Here is a 15,496-nt window from a genome sequence, read left to right as displayed (position 1 = left end):
ATTTGAGAACGTACGTTTCTAGATTAGTCAACTCGACATTTCTTTCGTCAGCTCAGAACTATTAGAAATAGTTTTAAAAAAGTTTTTTTAGCTACTATTTCTAATGAGTTCAGTATGTGGCAAAGTAATTTATTTTACTAAGCCCTTTTATATAATATATATATATATATATATATATATATATATATATATATATAATATATATATATAGATATATATTTACATATATGCATAAATGTTGAGCGATGAAAATGAGTGATCATCATCATGATCATGATCATCATCATGATCATGATCATCATCATGATCATGATCATCATCATCGTTTAACGTCCGTTTTCCATGCTGGCATGGGTTGAACAGTTTGACTGGGGACTGGCAAGCCAAGAGGCCACACCAGGCTCCAATCTGATCTGGCAAGGTTTCTACAGCTGGATTCCCTTCCTAATGTCAACCAGTCTGAGAGTGTAGTGGGTACTTTTTACATTCCACTGGCACAGGAGCCAGTCAGGTAGCAGTGGCATCAGCCACGTTCGGATGGTGCTTTTTATGTGCTGCCGGCACAGGAGCCAGTCAGGCGGCACTGGCGACTACGTTCACATGATGCTTTTTACATGTCACTGGCACGGGGCACCAGTCAGGCAGCACTGGCAATGACCCACACATGAATGTTGCTTATTGCATGCCACCAGCATGAGAGCCAGTCAGGCGGCACTGGCATCAGCCACAACTACAATTTCCATTTTTGATTTTGATTTTTGATTTTTGATTTTACTTGACTCAAAGGTCTTCTTAAGCACAGCGTGTCACCCAATGATTCAAAGGTACATTTTAGATGGGCTGGTTATGCGACACTGGTACAAGCTATGGCTGTGATCTCAATTTACTTGCCAGGTCTTCTCAATCACAGCATATCTCCAAAGGTCTCGGTCTTTTGTCATTGCCTCTGTGAGGCCCAACGTTCAAAGGTCATGCTTCACCACCTCATCCCATGTCTTCCTGGGTTTCTCTCTTCCATGGGTTCCTTCCACTGTTAAGGTGCGACACTTCTTCACACAGCTCTCCTCATCCATACATAGCACATTACCATACCAGTGCAGTCATTTCTCTTGCACACTACACCTGATGCTTCTTATGTCCAACATTTCTCTCAGGGTGCTTAAACTCTGTTGTGTGTGCACACTGACATTACATACTACATACATCAGATCATACTAGCTTCATTTCTTTCAAGCCTACGCATGTCCTCAGCAGTCATGGTCCATGTTTCACTGCTGTGTAGCATGGATGTTTGCACATATGCATCATAAATCTACTTTTCACTCTGAGCAAGAGGCCCTTTATCACCAGTAGAGGTAGGAGCTTTCTGAACTTTGCCCAGGCTATTCTTATTCAAGTGGCAATGCTCTCTGAGCATCCACTCCCCACTACAGACTTGGTCACCTAGGTAGAGGAAGCTATCAGCTACTTCTAGTTTCTCCTCCTGGCATGTGATGGAATCCATTTTCTGAGCATCTGCAATGTTTATTGCGCCTGTGCATCTGCTGCATACAAAAGCTATTATCTTGGTTAACCTTCATTTGAGGCTGCTGCACCTCTTATGCATCCATAGCTAACACTGGGTACATCTTATGGAATTGCTACCTACACCTTTTCTACAGATTGGGCAGGGCTATCTACCTGAAGGAGCTCATGATGTGTTCACCTTCCTATTTACTAACACTTTGGTTTTTGCAACCCTTCGATTCTAAACCTTGCTTCCACATCTGAAATTTCTGCTGTAGTTCTGGTAGTGATCCTGCAAGGTCATCAGCATAGAGGAGCTCTCAGGGGCAACTTGTCTTGAATTCCTCTGCTGTTGCCTGGAGGACTATGAGGAATAAGAGGGGGCTGAGGGCTGATCCTTGGTAGTACATGAAGACGTTTGGTATTCCTCATGAAAGTTGAGAAAGGGCCAATTTTTATCACAAGCAATCAAGGACAAGAGGAAAGACCATGCTACAAAGTTTTTGTACAAACTCAAGTTCCAACTGAACATGTTTTGGTTTTTCTCAGATGAGTAAAATTTCTGCCAGGATCTGATGGCAAACATACAGAATAACTGTTGGCTTGTGCTATGTCCCCAAAACATGTACCAAGAGTGATAAAAATCAAACATCCAGTCAACACCATTGTGTTTTAGAGTGATCACTAGTGATGACAATGTTATGCTACCATCCATCTACCCACATGGCCTCAGACTCAATACAGAGGTCTACATCAAGTACCTGGAGGAGGTAATGCTGCCCTAGGTCAAGAGAGTGGCTACTGGAAGACCCTATGTCTGGAAACAGGACTGAGCACCATGCCACACAAGCAGGAGAACCCAGACATGACTGTTAGACAATTTCTGCGACTACACCACCCCTAACACCTGGCTACCTAACTCCCCAGCTTGCAACCGCCTTGATTATTATGTATGAGGGCAGTTGAGTGAGAGACCAACAAAACTCCTTGTAATACCAAAGATGAACTGAAGGTAAGGATTATGGCAGCATTCACCAGCTTAAACAAGGAGACCATGTAGAAGAGTGACAGGAGATTCCGAAGTCCATGGTTGAAGCCAATGGCGATTTTATTGAATAAATTTACTCTTTAGTATTTCAAGATATTTTTATGTAATTTTGGTAAATGCATCTGTTAAAATGAGATATCAGTGTTATTTTCATTTTTGTGTAATTTAGATGACAATTTATTCACTGCACCCTGCATGCCCCCGTTACTTAGCAGTTCAGCAAAAGAGGATGAAAGAATAAGTACCAGTCTTAAAAAACAAAATAAGTATTGGGGTCAATTTGCATGACTAAAAAATTTTTCAAAGTGATGCCTGAGCATGGTCAGTCTAATGACTGAGACAAGTAAAATAAAATAAAATAAAATAAGTTTCCAACAACCCAATTGCTTGTCTTCCAATTTTTTGATGATTACCAAAATAGTGATGAAAGAATCACTAAGTAAATGAACAAGATTGTACATTTGTTGATGTTACATGTTTGTGTCCAATCTATTGGCACTGTCTACTTTGTTAACAATTGGTTGAAAAACAGATAATGTTGTATCTTGCTGAAAGGAATGGCTCTGAATAATGATTTCAAATTTTGGCACAAGGCCAGTAATTTCACAGGAGAGGATAAGACAATTACATTGACCTCAGTGTTTAACTGGTACATATTTTATTGACCCTGAAAGTATAAAAGTCAAAGTCAACCTCAGTGGAATATAAACTCAAAATGTAAAGACAGATGAAATGCCGCTATGCATTTTACCTAGTGTACTGACAATTCTGCGAGCTTGCTGCCTTTAAGGCTCTTTTAAATGAGAAACAATTCAAAATAGGATTATGCAAAACTTTATAAGAAACACAGCAATTTACAAAAGTGAGTGGAAGAGCTCTCTCAATAAGAAATTATTCTTGCTTTTTATAATAGTATAATGCTTTGAATAGTCCATTGTTTGGGTTAGCTTTTTTTTTTGTATAATTTTTGACTTGCACTGCAATAGTAGCAAAAATGTTCTATCTGAAACATTGATTGACAAGACCACTATCAGTAAACTATTTTCATTTAAAACAGGCACCAGTTTTAGTGGCATACATTTTTGCTGTACTCATGACTCTGACTGTATTGACAGGTAGGTAAGTAGTGTAACATGGAAGTTATCCAAAATTGTGTGATTTGACTGTGTTGAGATGTAATCCATTTCATCATCGTCATATTTGTTGTCGTCATTGTCATTGTTACTGTTGTTGTTGTTGTTGGTCACCTCAAGTGCCTGAGAATAACTCTCAGAAATGCCAGAGTTGTGAAAGGGAGATGAATCATCTCATCATCAGATATAGTGTTCCACCATCAGGGCCGGACATCTCAGCCAGAGATGTTCTGCAGATTCCACCTCTTCATTACAGAGTCTGCATTGATCTGTGTTGCTGCATCCTGCCATCTTTTGCCACTGCCTGAGTGCCGGATGATGACCACTACAGAAGTGTATCATGTCTGTGAAGTCTGCCTTCGAGAGGGCTGCTTTGGTTCTTTCATCCGGCTTCTTCGTGAAGACAGCCTTCAGACGGGGGTGTTGAATTGGTGCTGGTTGGAATGTTTGACGAATAACTGCCTGATGAATGGCTATATCGATGGCGGCATCATGTTGTGGCAGTGCCGAGTCGCATTTCACCTACATATCTGCGAGTTCATTGCCATAGAGGTTGCAATGGCCCGGCACCCAGATCACCATCAAAATCTTGCCAGCTGCTACAAGGGCTGCTGTTTGTTGCAATTCTCTAATTGTCGGGTCTAGGGGGAACGGGTTGTCTATCGCTTCAACCAATGATTTGCAATCACAGTCTATAGCTTGTTGTTGTTGCTGTTGTCATTGTTGTTGTCATCATCGTCGTTCCTCTCTTCCTCCTCTCGCCCCCTCCTCCTCCTCCTCCTCCTCATCATCATCACCATCATCATCACCACCACCACCACCACCACCACCACCATCATCACCCTTTAATGTTTGATTTTCATGCTGGCACGAGTTGGACAGTTTGGCAGGAGCTGACAAGACAGGGAGTATCACCACGTTACTCTCCAGCTATCGGTTTTGGCATGGTTTTTACAGCTGGATGCCCTTCCTAATGCCAACCACTTTACAGAGCATACTGGATGTTTTTTAAGTGGCACCAGCACCATTCTATTTAAAGTTTGATAAATAACTTTGGTATATTACCTGTGATATATGAAACTTCCTAAGTGTTTATAATATTATAATACAGTACCTAATGATGTGTATGAATTCATAAGAGTGGAATATTTTATGAGGTGTATAAGCTCATAGGGGTGAAATACTTTATGATGTGTATAGGCTCATAAGTGTGGAATATATATGATGCACGTGGCACCATAGGTGAGGAGTACTTTATGATGTACTGTGGTTTGTAAGAGTGGAATATTATATATGCATGTGTGTGTGTGTGGCTTCTATTTAAAATTCATTTCTAATCTTTTGACAAGTTAAAGAAACAACATACCATCTAGTATCTAATTGCTTAATTTGAATGTTGTTGAATGTTTGTTTCTCTCAGTAACCTGTCAAAAATGTCATTCCAATAGTCCTTCATTCAGTTATTAAACCACCTCAGTTTCAAAATATGATAAATAATGCATCAACTATAAAGCAAAAACAGAAAAACAAAAAAGAAAACAACATAGAATAAAAGATGCAAAGACTATGCACTCAATGATACAAAATTAAATAAACAAGTCTTTTCTATAATGAAGTTTCTAATCTAGAAAATGTCAGGATGAGTAAATAAAGAATAGGAATGTGATAACAAATACAAAAGTATCCAGTAACGAATCAATAACTCCTACTCAGGATTATGATAAAATTGACATATAATCCTTGTAATTATGACAAGTTCATATCTATGAAAGTAAGCATGAAAGAAATATGAGTTTGTATTATTCACTTGTTCAATGTGTATGAGATAACTAGGGAAGTATGTAATGGTTGCTTGAAAGTAGTTAATACAGAAATTAACTTCAGGTAAGTTCTCTCAAAGATTTTAAAATAATATCAAATTGGTGCATTTTGTTGTGTTTCTTTTGCACAAGAATTAAAAAATATGTTTGGCCTAGTCATAGTTTCTTTAGTATCATTAAATGATGACTCAATAACTATCCTACCCTTACATAAACACACAAGAAAAAAATGAAGTGTTTTGCTTGAATTTTTTGATAATCTACTAGAACTATAAACCTTGTTACATTTTACCTGATGATAACTGTACTTCTAATGTATTTCAATACATCATTGATATTATATGTTACTTGTTATACATCACCCATCTCAAGAGCTAAATATATTACAAAGTAAATATCAACAATTCTAGCTTAAAATAAGTTTGTGGGTAAACATCATTTATTCCCTTCCACTTCTTACATGGGCTGCTGTGTAAACATCCTACATTCCCAAGTTCCTTATACATTACCAGGTAAAGTTATCCAACTACCAAAATTACACATAGCAAAGTAAATGAAACCTTTCTCACTCAAATTCTTTAAATGATGTGAAATTTGCAGTTAAGTTAGCATTAGAAAGTAACAGAAGTACTGCAAAAAGAGGAAAAAGCAGTAAAAAGCAATGATCAAGCAATTATTTTCAACGACACGTTAATAGTTTAGACAGATTTTGACAAAATGGCCATGAAATAAAGTAAAAAACTATATATACAAGGGAAAAACCACTTGACTTTGTCTCTTTCATACTTTCACAGTTGAGTTGAAGATTGTAAATCTAATGAAATGCTTCTCAGGTTGACATTGCTACATCTGCTTATATAAGTGAGTTATTTCTTCTCTACTGTACTCTTTAAATATAATTATAGTAGAAATCCTCACTGTTGTAAGCAGTAGTACGTTTTGTCAACTTGCAGAGAATATTATTAGATTTACAATCTTCAACTTAATTGTGGATATGGGATGTTAGGATCAGGTAGTGGAGAGTGACTGCTGTCATTACTACAAGATGTGATGACTACTTTATATGAACTCAAAGTTCAGTTGGCTCTAGCTGACAGCATCTGAAATGAGCCTCTGTCTTGGGTTACAGATTTCCCCTTTTCTTTGAGACCCCGGATTTGACATTTGGCATAACTGGTCTGGGGCTGTTGTTGAGAAAGGAGGATGGATGGATGGAATTTAAGGTGAGTACCTTGCTTTAAATACTCAATTTCCACAGAAATGACGAGCAGCTTCAACCATTCATTAACAATCCAGCAAGGAAACATCACATCTGCTGATGCATCTGTGATGGGTGTCAAATCAGAGTTGAAAGGACATTTAGATGTAAGTAATATTTTGAGTGCTAAGAACTCAAGATTGACTACTTGGAATGTCTGTACACTGTTTTGAAGCATAACAGTTGAAGCAAGTGATACAAGAGATGGGCATTTAATGCATTGATATCCTGGGCACCAGCAGGACACACTGGATCAGCCAAAAATGCATCAGAAGTGAAGATAAGACAGTTTTACACCCTGGTCACAAAAATCATCATACTGGAGATGCTGGCATCATCTGGAGTGAGTATGCACTAATTGGATAGCGACCAGTAAATGACCAGATTATCACAGTGAAGGCCATCACTAGGCATGCCAAAGTAAAGGTTGTGCAAACTTACCCCAAGAGGTTGCAACACAAGAAGATAACGAAGTGTTTGATAACCACTTGCAGAATTTCCTCAACAACATTCTATGGTATAACATCAATAAGTAACTTCAAAGCTCAACTGAAGAATAACAGACACAAGTTATTCCTGATCATGAGGCTTCATGGCTTAACCAACTGTACAACAAAGAATGGTAGGAAGATTCTGGTGTTGATTATCTTCTGCAGTTTTAGTACCCCATTCTTAATTCTGAAGCATATCTACAAGACATCACAGACTTCACTGTGTAGTAAATTCAGAAATTAAACTTACATTTGCATTAATACTTGTTGACAGTCTCCTAGCCAGATGTACATATCTTCAGTGGAGCAAATGTTAGTCCAGACCACAATGTAGTGATTGCTTGAATGTACTTGAAGTTGAAGAGGATACTGACGGCAAAGACAGAGTAGCCTAACATAAAGGAGGCTCTCAAGCAAGTGAAAACTTTGACTAAATTCATTGAGACAATTAAAAAGAATTTTTAAGTTTCAGAGAGAGGGTTTGATTATTAGAAACAATGGATTCATTTTCAACAGGTCATCACATTTAGAGCTAATGCAGTATTTGCACACAGGTAGGGCAACATTCTGGCATTATGGATCCCCACACCCTAATGAAACCTGATTGATGAGAAGAAAGAAATAAAAAGCAAAGGAAACCAAGTGAAGGATGTGCAGACATGGAAACAACAAGACAGTGAGGATAGACACCAAAACAAGTACATAAAAAGGAGCTGTAGGGAGTCAAGAAGATATAGATCAAGGAGATGGGCAAGGAGGCAGAAGAAGCAACAAAGAGAAATGGCACCAGATGTCTGTACAGAAACATGAAAGCTGAGAGGAGCAAGAAGTGGTTTATGTGTACCACTTTAGTGTAAGGATGATCAGATGGTGGTAACAAACATAGAACACTTAATCGGGTCAGTATAACATTTTCAAGAAATTAGAGGCATAGAGGTGGCTGTGTGGTATAGCTTGCTTACCAACCACATGGTTCTGGGTTCAGTCCCACTGCATGGCACCTTGGGCAAGTGTTTTCTACTATAGCCTCGGGCCGACCAAAGCCTTGTGAGTGGATTTGGTAGATGGAAACTTATAGAAGCCCGTCATATATATATATATATATGTATGTTTGTGTATATGTCTGTGTGTCTGTGTTTGTCCCCCCAACATTGCTTGACAACCGATGCTGGTGTGTTTACATCCCCATAACTTAGTGGTTCGGCAAAAGAGACCGATTGAATAAGTACTAGGTTTACAAAGAATAAGTCCTGGGATTGATTTGCTTAACTAAAGGCGGTGCTCCAGCATGGCCACAGTTAAATGACTGAAACAAGTAAAAGAGTAAAAAGAATAAGTTATGAACTGGTCAGACACAGTCAATCTCTTTGACATCATATGACGGAGGCCCTTGATGGATCAGTTGAAGGGGACAGATGAGGGCCTCTCAATGGTAAAAGGTGTCAAAGCCATTTATTGCCTGAAGAACAACAAGACAACAGAGATAGACAAGATAACTGCAGACCTGGTTAAACATGAGGATGTCACAGCAGAAAAGTTGAGACATCTTTGTAACTTAATATTGTACAGGTTACACATGTTTATTATGTTTTTGTTATTGCTTTTATATTTTACTTGATTACTCATTTAAAAAAAAAGTTATTACTCCTGTATTGAAGTTATTGAAGGTGCACAACTCAATGGTTAGAGCATTGGGCTCACAATCACGATGTAGTGAGTTCAATTCACAGACCAGGCTGTGTGTTGCATTCTTGAGCAAGACACTTCATTTTACATGGCTCCAGTTCACTCAGCTGTACGAATGAGTTGCAATGTCACTAGTGTCAAGCTGTATCAGACTGTTGGTCTTCCATAAACAACCTTATACAATTCCATGGTCATTCATGACTAAAGGGGGTCTTTACCCTTTATTGAAGTTATTTGGTAGATTAATTTATTTACATATTCCTACGCAGATTTTTTTTAATGTTCTTATATATTTCATAATTGAGTTTTTTCTATTTATTTTGATTGGCATTTTTCCTGTGTCTGTGTGTCCATGGTTTTGTCTCTGCTTTTTTCATATCTTTATGTCTCTATCTATCAAATTTATTTATCTATTGCATGCTTTTTAATCGCTTCCACTTCATTCCTGGGTTTTTGTCACTCTATATTTGATACAAGTTGTCAGTTGTAACTACTAGTATCTTTTAACTTAGATCATACCTCTTCTCATTTTTATACTTCTTACTATTTTTCCTTTATTTTTTTACTCTCTTCCATTTTTCTTCCCCAATCATCATTTTCCTCCCTTCCTCTTCTTTCCATACCTGCAGATCCCCCATATTTATAGTAAGCTTATACATTTATTTATTTTTGCCCTTAACTTTTACTTGTGTCTTAATTTTAAATTTCAATTTTTATCTCTTGCAACATTTTTTTGTATACTCTTGAATTCTAAAAGAACTTTTCCCTCATAGTATTTATTATATCTATTTCTATGCATATTGATGATTTGTGTTATTCAATTTTAATTCAATTTCAACTCACTTATGATGTTATGCTTTTCTGGCCAATCATTTATTCATCCAACAAATTCCCATTATTTTGAAAAATAATAATACTCTGTGCAGCCAGCTTTAAATGTTTATTTGATGATTTGCTAAATATCTGCCACCGCACCATTTATATACATTTATAAACTATAGCATTGTTCATAAATACTGTCTTATGATTGGTTATGCAAAACTAAGTAACAGTGAAGTCTTTTCAGCTTCAATAAAATACTATACATCTCTCCCCCACTTCTCTATATATATATATCTATTTTCTACACACACACACACACATGCGCGCGCACACACACACACACACACATGCGCACACACACACACACACACACACACACACACACACACACACGCACACACACACACAAACACACACACATATCTGAACTCTGTGAAAATAAAAATAGTGGAGTAGGTAGCTATTAGACACAATTTGTTGGACACCCAATGCTCATAATTCTTAGACTAGCTACAAAGGGTAACAGAAAACACCTTCCAAGAGCAAATTGTCAGAAGCTGCAGAGGAACCAAAGAGAAGTAGCTAAAAATAATGAGATCCACTCTGTGTATGGGTATGTATGTAATTAAATGAGCGGAGAATGGGAATGAAATCATGTTGGTTAATGAATCTGATTCTCAGCTGGTTTGGCCACAAGCGGTGGGTAACGCTAATTCTATTAACGCCGCTGGAGAAACAGTGAGGGTTTTAAGCTTTGTAACCAGTAGCATGATCATGGTCATTGCTGATGTCATCACTATCATCATCGTTGTCGTCATTGTCATCATCATCATCATCATCATCAAGTGAGTAGTATTAGTTGTCAGAAGGAGCTTAGAACAAATCAACATGTCAGTTTGTTAAGCAGACTAATCCAATACATGTTATTGTAGATAATACATGCACCCCCACCCATCCACATACCTCACACACAATCATACACACACCTAAACACATACACTCCAACAGAAAAATGGAATTATCAGCTTGTTCTGTAAAGAATGTAAAGCATGTCCAATCTTACAACTGTCCCTTAAAATTTAGCAAAATATATATCTTAAAATGCCTCCATGAGACTTATCCAGAACATGCTGACATTCCCCAACAAGCAAATTATACATCATACTGAGACAGTTGTATAGAGTTTAAAGAAAAGCATAAATGATAGTGTAACCCACACTCATTCACCAACCAAGCTACTTTTTTTTAACAACTTTTTACACTTTTAACTGTTGTTTTCATTGAATCACTCTGTCTTTCAATAACCTTCAATCAAAGCAGATTGACAAAGCAACTGTTTTTAACACAGATTAAAAGTAAGACAAACACCTATATTGATTTCAGCTGAACCTGTCCATTAAACCATTCTTATGCAATAGACTCTGAGTAGAGGACATGATTAGGTTCTAGTTTCAGTTTTCTTTGTAGCTAATATTAGCACAGTCAAAATAAAGGATTTAACAAACCAAATAAACAATAGAGAAAGAAAAATGAAGAACTATCAATGTATGAACTGTCACTGCTATAACTTGTAGCCACAATATTTTACCTATAAGGTTGACATTTCCTTTCATTCTTCCCAGTTAGTAAAAATAAGTATCTGTAATAAACTAAGGTTGAATGTCTTGGAGACAACTTCCTTCGACACAAATTGTCTGGGGACTAAAGAAAGAAAATAACTGAAATAGATATTTAGTTGTATTAAGATAATTACATACATCATTTACACTGAATACTGGATTAGTTTACATAGAAAATCCTGCATCAACAACAAAATAGCTGCAATTACACCTGACAGAAATGGCCCAGCATCAAGAGACTAAACCAAACCAACAGATTAAAAGGTAATGATATTTACAGTTTATTTTTTTTTTTATATAATGTTATTGCCTTGAGTGATAAACTAAATATATTTAGCCATGTAACAATGGATCTTTTTACAAAGCTGAAAAAAAAAATGTCCAAGGAAAAAGAATAAAATAAAACAATAACAAAAAGTAATTATATTACAAATTGAAGAAAAGTTTGATTTTTGATTTGTTCAATAGAAACATTTTTTCCCTTAATGATTTATTTCTCTGATTTGGATTAGTCTGAAATATGTATCCCATGCAATTCAGTTGAAATAATTATTACTGTTCACTTGTAATGTTTATCTAATCTATATTTATGAGGTTATATCACTTACCATTCTTGTAGCCATAAAATATTTATTTCAAATAAGTTATAACTTACTTCATGTTTTCTTTCATTTAACAATATTTTGAAGGCCTTAAACTTTAGGACTCTATTCATTGACTTAGGAGGGTAAAAAATGGCATTGAATCAAGTTAAGTTCAGATATCTTGTGTTGAAAAAATGCTGAGATAGAAGCAGGTTTGTTTTCTTGGTCAGTAGTGTACTAATACCATCTATCAGCAAGAAACCAGTGAAGAACCTGGAAAAGGTGTTCTATAGCTGGCTGAGAGATACATTATTCACCTATGAAACTAACAAGGAATTAGAAGCCTGGCTATCCATAGTGAACTAGTCAGATATTCCTGGTAAGTTTAAGACCTGAATTTACCAGCATGGCATCCTCCAATGTATTCTTTTATTCCTTCATGAATCCACAATAGAAAACTTTGAGAGGATAATCAGTGGATTCCAGCAGAAGTAACTGGAACTTCCTCAATGCCTGAAAAATATTGCCCTGTATGTAAAGTTGAAGCTCCCTGTCTGCAGCCTGGGAAAGGAACTGTGGAGGTGTTGCAATATTGAAACTACTGTGACTCTAAAGTCTGTTAGGCTGGTATTGAGATCAGAACGAAATTGAAGTGGCAGGCAGTTGAGGGTATAAAAGCTGTAGAGTCATAAATAAGATGCAGGGCACTTGTAGGTATTGTAACTTGCGGAAGGGTTGACTTGGGCAGCAACAAAATACCTCACTATCACAAAGTATAAAGAAAGGTTAGAAGGCTGCTGATCCAGAATGAGGTGTGAACGTCAAGTGAGGAGGAATGAGTTAATAAGCATGTAGGGATGAGAGACTGGCTAAGACAGGACAAAGCGCTGACTCTTGAAGTTCCATGGCATGATTTTTGGAGAACAAAGCCTCACTGGATAAAATTCCTAATTCAGGTAGTTTATTATGTCCTACCAGGCTGCTCCAGATTGTTCTGTTATGTTAAATCAAAGTCACCAGCTTTCTTTGCTCCTGTGCCAGAGGAGAATAATCCTGGAACATGTTCACTGTAGCTGTCCAAAAGTCCTGGAAGCATGACCAGGTTCTGAAGGTCATAGCCAACACCATCTAAAGGGAGATTAGCCATAGCAGGCACCTCTGTTCTACAAAGAAAATGATAACATTTGTTATGGCAGGTGTGAATAAGATGCCAGCAACAAGGGTTGCAGGCTTACTTGCATGTTGTAAGATCTACAGAAGGACTGACCTTCAAACCCTCTACATCCCACCTCAATGAAAGTTGACCCAGGAAAGCAGTTGAAATTGCTAAAAACTGTCACCTCAACTTCATTAGGGTTAGATATAGAGCTGATCTCAGAATTATCCATGCAGGTTGTTCCATCAGAAATCTCCATTCACTGGGAGGACAGTATTGAAAGTAAGAGAAAGAAATATGTTGAGCTGGTGGAGGTATGTCATAACTAGCAAGCAAGGAGCGATCTCATTGAGGTGGGATGTAGAGGGTTTGAAGGTCAGTCCTTCTGTAGATCTTACAACATACTGGGCATCACAGAAGCCAATAAGTTGGCTATAGCAGCAGCAGCAGCAGAAGTTGCCTGAAGGTGGCTGTAGATCAGAAGGTGCAAACCCTTGAAGGGGAAGTGCTACTAGGTGTAGTGCTAATTGGACACAAGTTGGGACTTGATAAATCCTAGCTAGGTCATCTGGATGGAGGTATCTGATTGTTCAAAGACCTAAAGCCCGTTGTGATCCCAATAAATATTACTGATGATGTGTCCAAATGTGTCACAGGATGATGCATGTAAAAGCGGTTCTTTACCTACTCTAGAACATTTGAACTACAACTGGATGTGAAACACACACACACACATGCATATGTACACACATGCACAAGTGTGCGCATGCACACACATGCATGTGTGCACTTATATATGTGTGTATGTGTGGGCATGTATGTTTGTGTGTATGTATGAATGGATTGTACGTATACATCAGTGTATGTTTGTGTATTTATAAATATATACATATATGTACATACATACATACATACATACATACATACATTCATACATATATATATTTTATATATATATATATATATATATATATATATATATATATATATATATATATACACTGGACTAAGCAGATAAATGTGAAACAAGGTAGAAAAAAGAGAACTCAAATACCAGAGGTAGAGTAATATGCTTTTAAATAAAGTATATACATATATATATATATATTATATATATATATATATATATATAATCGGCTTAACCGATGATGGTAACGGAAATTTCCGAAACTGATGTGTCAGTCTTTAGAATTCTCGGTCAATTAGTGTATATGTTTTCATTCATGAGTGTTAACTACAGCATTAGAGCATTTTAGTCCTTATTTCTAGGAATGTAGGTGTTTTTTAACACCCTAGTCACATTCAGTAACAATTATAATTCCCCTTTTTGGTGAAACATTGTAACCTGCTGTTTATATTAATTTTGTGTATACATATTAGCGAATTGCTTAGTCATCCATTAATTTGGAAGAACAAAACATATATACTAATATAGAAACAGGTCTGGAAATAGTCAAACACTGAACTGGCTTAACTGATGATGACAATGGAAATTGCTGAAACTGATGTGTCAGACTTAAGAGTGGTCGGTTGGTAGTTTTCAGACAATTATGGTTCCTGTTAGTGTATGTGTTTTCATTCCTGTGTGTTAACTACAGCATTAGAGCATTTTGTAGGTGCTTTTTAACATCCTAGTCACATTTAGTGACAATTATAATTCTCCTTTTTGATGGAACATTGCAGCCTGCTGTTTATATTAATTTTCTATATATATCCATATAGGTATATTTTTATTGATGCATATGAGTATATGTATGTGTGAATATATATATATATATATATATTATATATATATATATATATATATATGAATATATACACAGACAAATGCATAATATTAGTACATTTATAATTTGTTTATACATATAGGTGCAGGTAAGAAGTTTACTTCCCAACCAGATGGTTCTGGGTTCAGTCCCACTGTATGGCACCTTGAGCAAATGTCTTGTACTTTAAGATTTGGGCCAACCAAAGCCTTGTGAGTAGATTTGGTAGACAGAAACTGAAAGAAGCATATAATGTGTGTGTGTGTGTGCTTTTGTGTCCGAGTTTGTCCTTTGATGTTGGTATGTTTGCATCACTTTACCTTAGCTGTTCAGCAAAAGAGATCGATAGAATAAATACCAGGCTTAAAAAAAGAAAAAGTACTAGGATTGGTTAATTCACCTAAAAAAATTTCTTCAGGGCAGTGCGCCAGCATGACTGCAGTCTAATGACTGAAACAAGTAAGATAAAAGATATATATCTCATTATAGATGAATATACCTATGGAAAAAAGGGATCACCTTTATGCATTCATCTGGATTTATAGATCATGTGATGCAGTTACATGTATGTAAATGTGTACAATAACATAATAGGAATACAATTAGC

General features: G+C 36.7%; 1 protein-coding gene across 2 annotated transcripts in view; it reads left to right on the top strand.

The window, feature by feature from the left end:
• The first annotated feature begins 6,644 nt into the window (after positions 1 to 6,644).
• Positions 6,645 to 15,496, top strand: part of LOC118762571 — a 40,631-nt gene continuing 31,779 nt past the window's right edge. The window contains exon 1 of one of the 2 annotated variants that reach the window (XM_036501320.1): positions 6,645 to 6,730. In XM_036501320.1, the coding sequence (XP_036357213.1) occupies positions 6,711 to 6,730 (20 nt within the window). In that variant the 5' untranslated portion in view covers positions 6,645 to 6,710. Of the gene's footprint in view, positions 6,731 to 11,574; positions 11,648 to 15,496 lie in introns of those variants that run through there. The other variant, XM_036501319.1, reaches the window with a different exon arrangement.

Source organism: Octopus sinensis, linkage group LG3 (assembly GCF_006345805.1).
Source record: "Octopus sinensis linkage group LG3, ASM634580v1, whole genome shotgun sequence".
Classification (NCBI taxonomy): Eukaryota; Metazoa; Mollusca; class Cephalopoda; order Octopoda; family Octopodidae; genus Octopus; species Octopus sinensis.
This window is presented reverse-complemented; position numbering and strand designations above follow the sequence as displayed.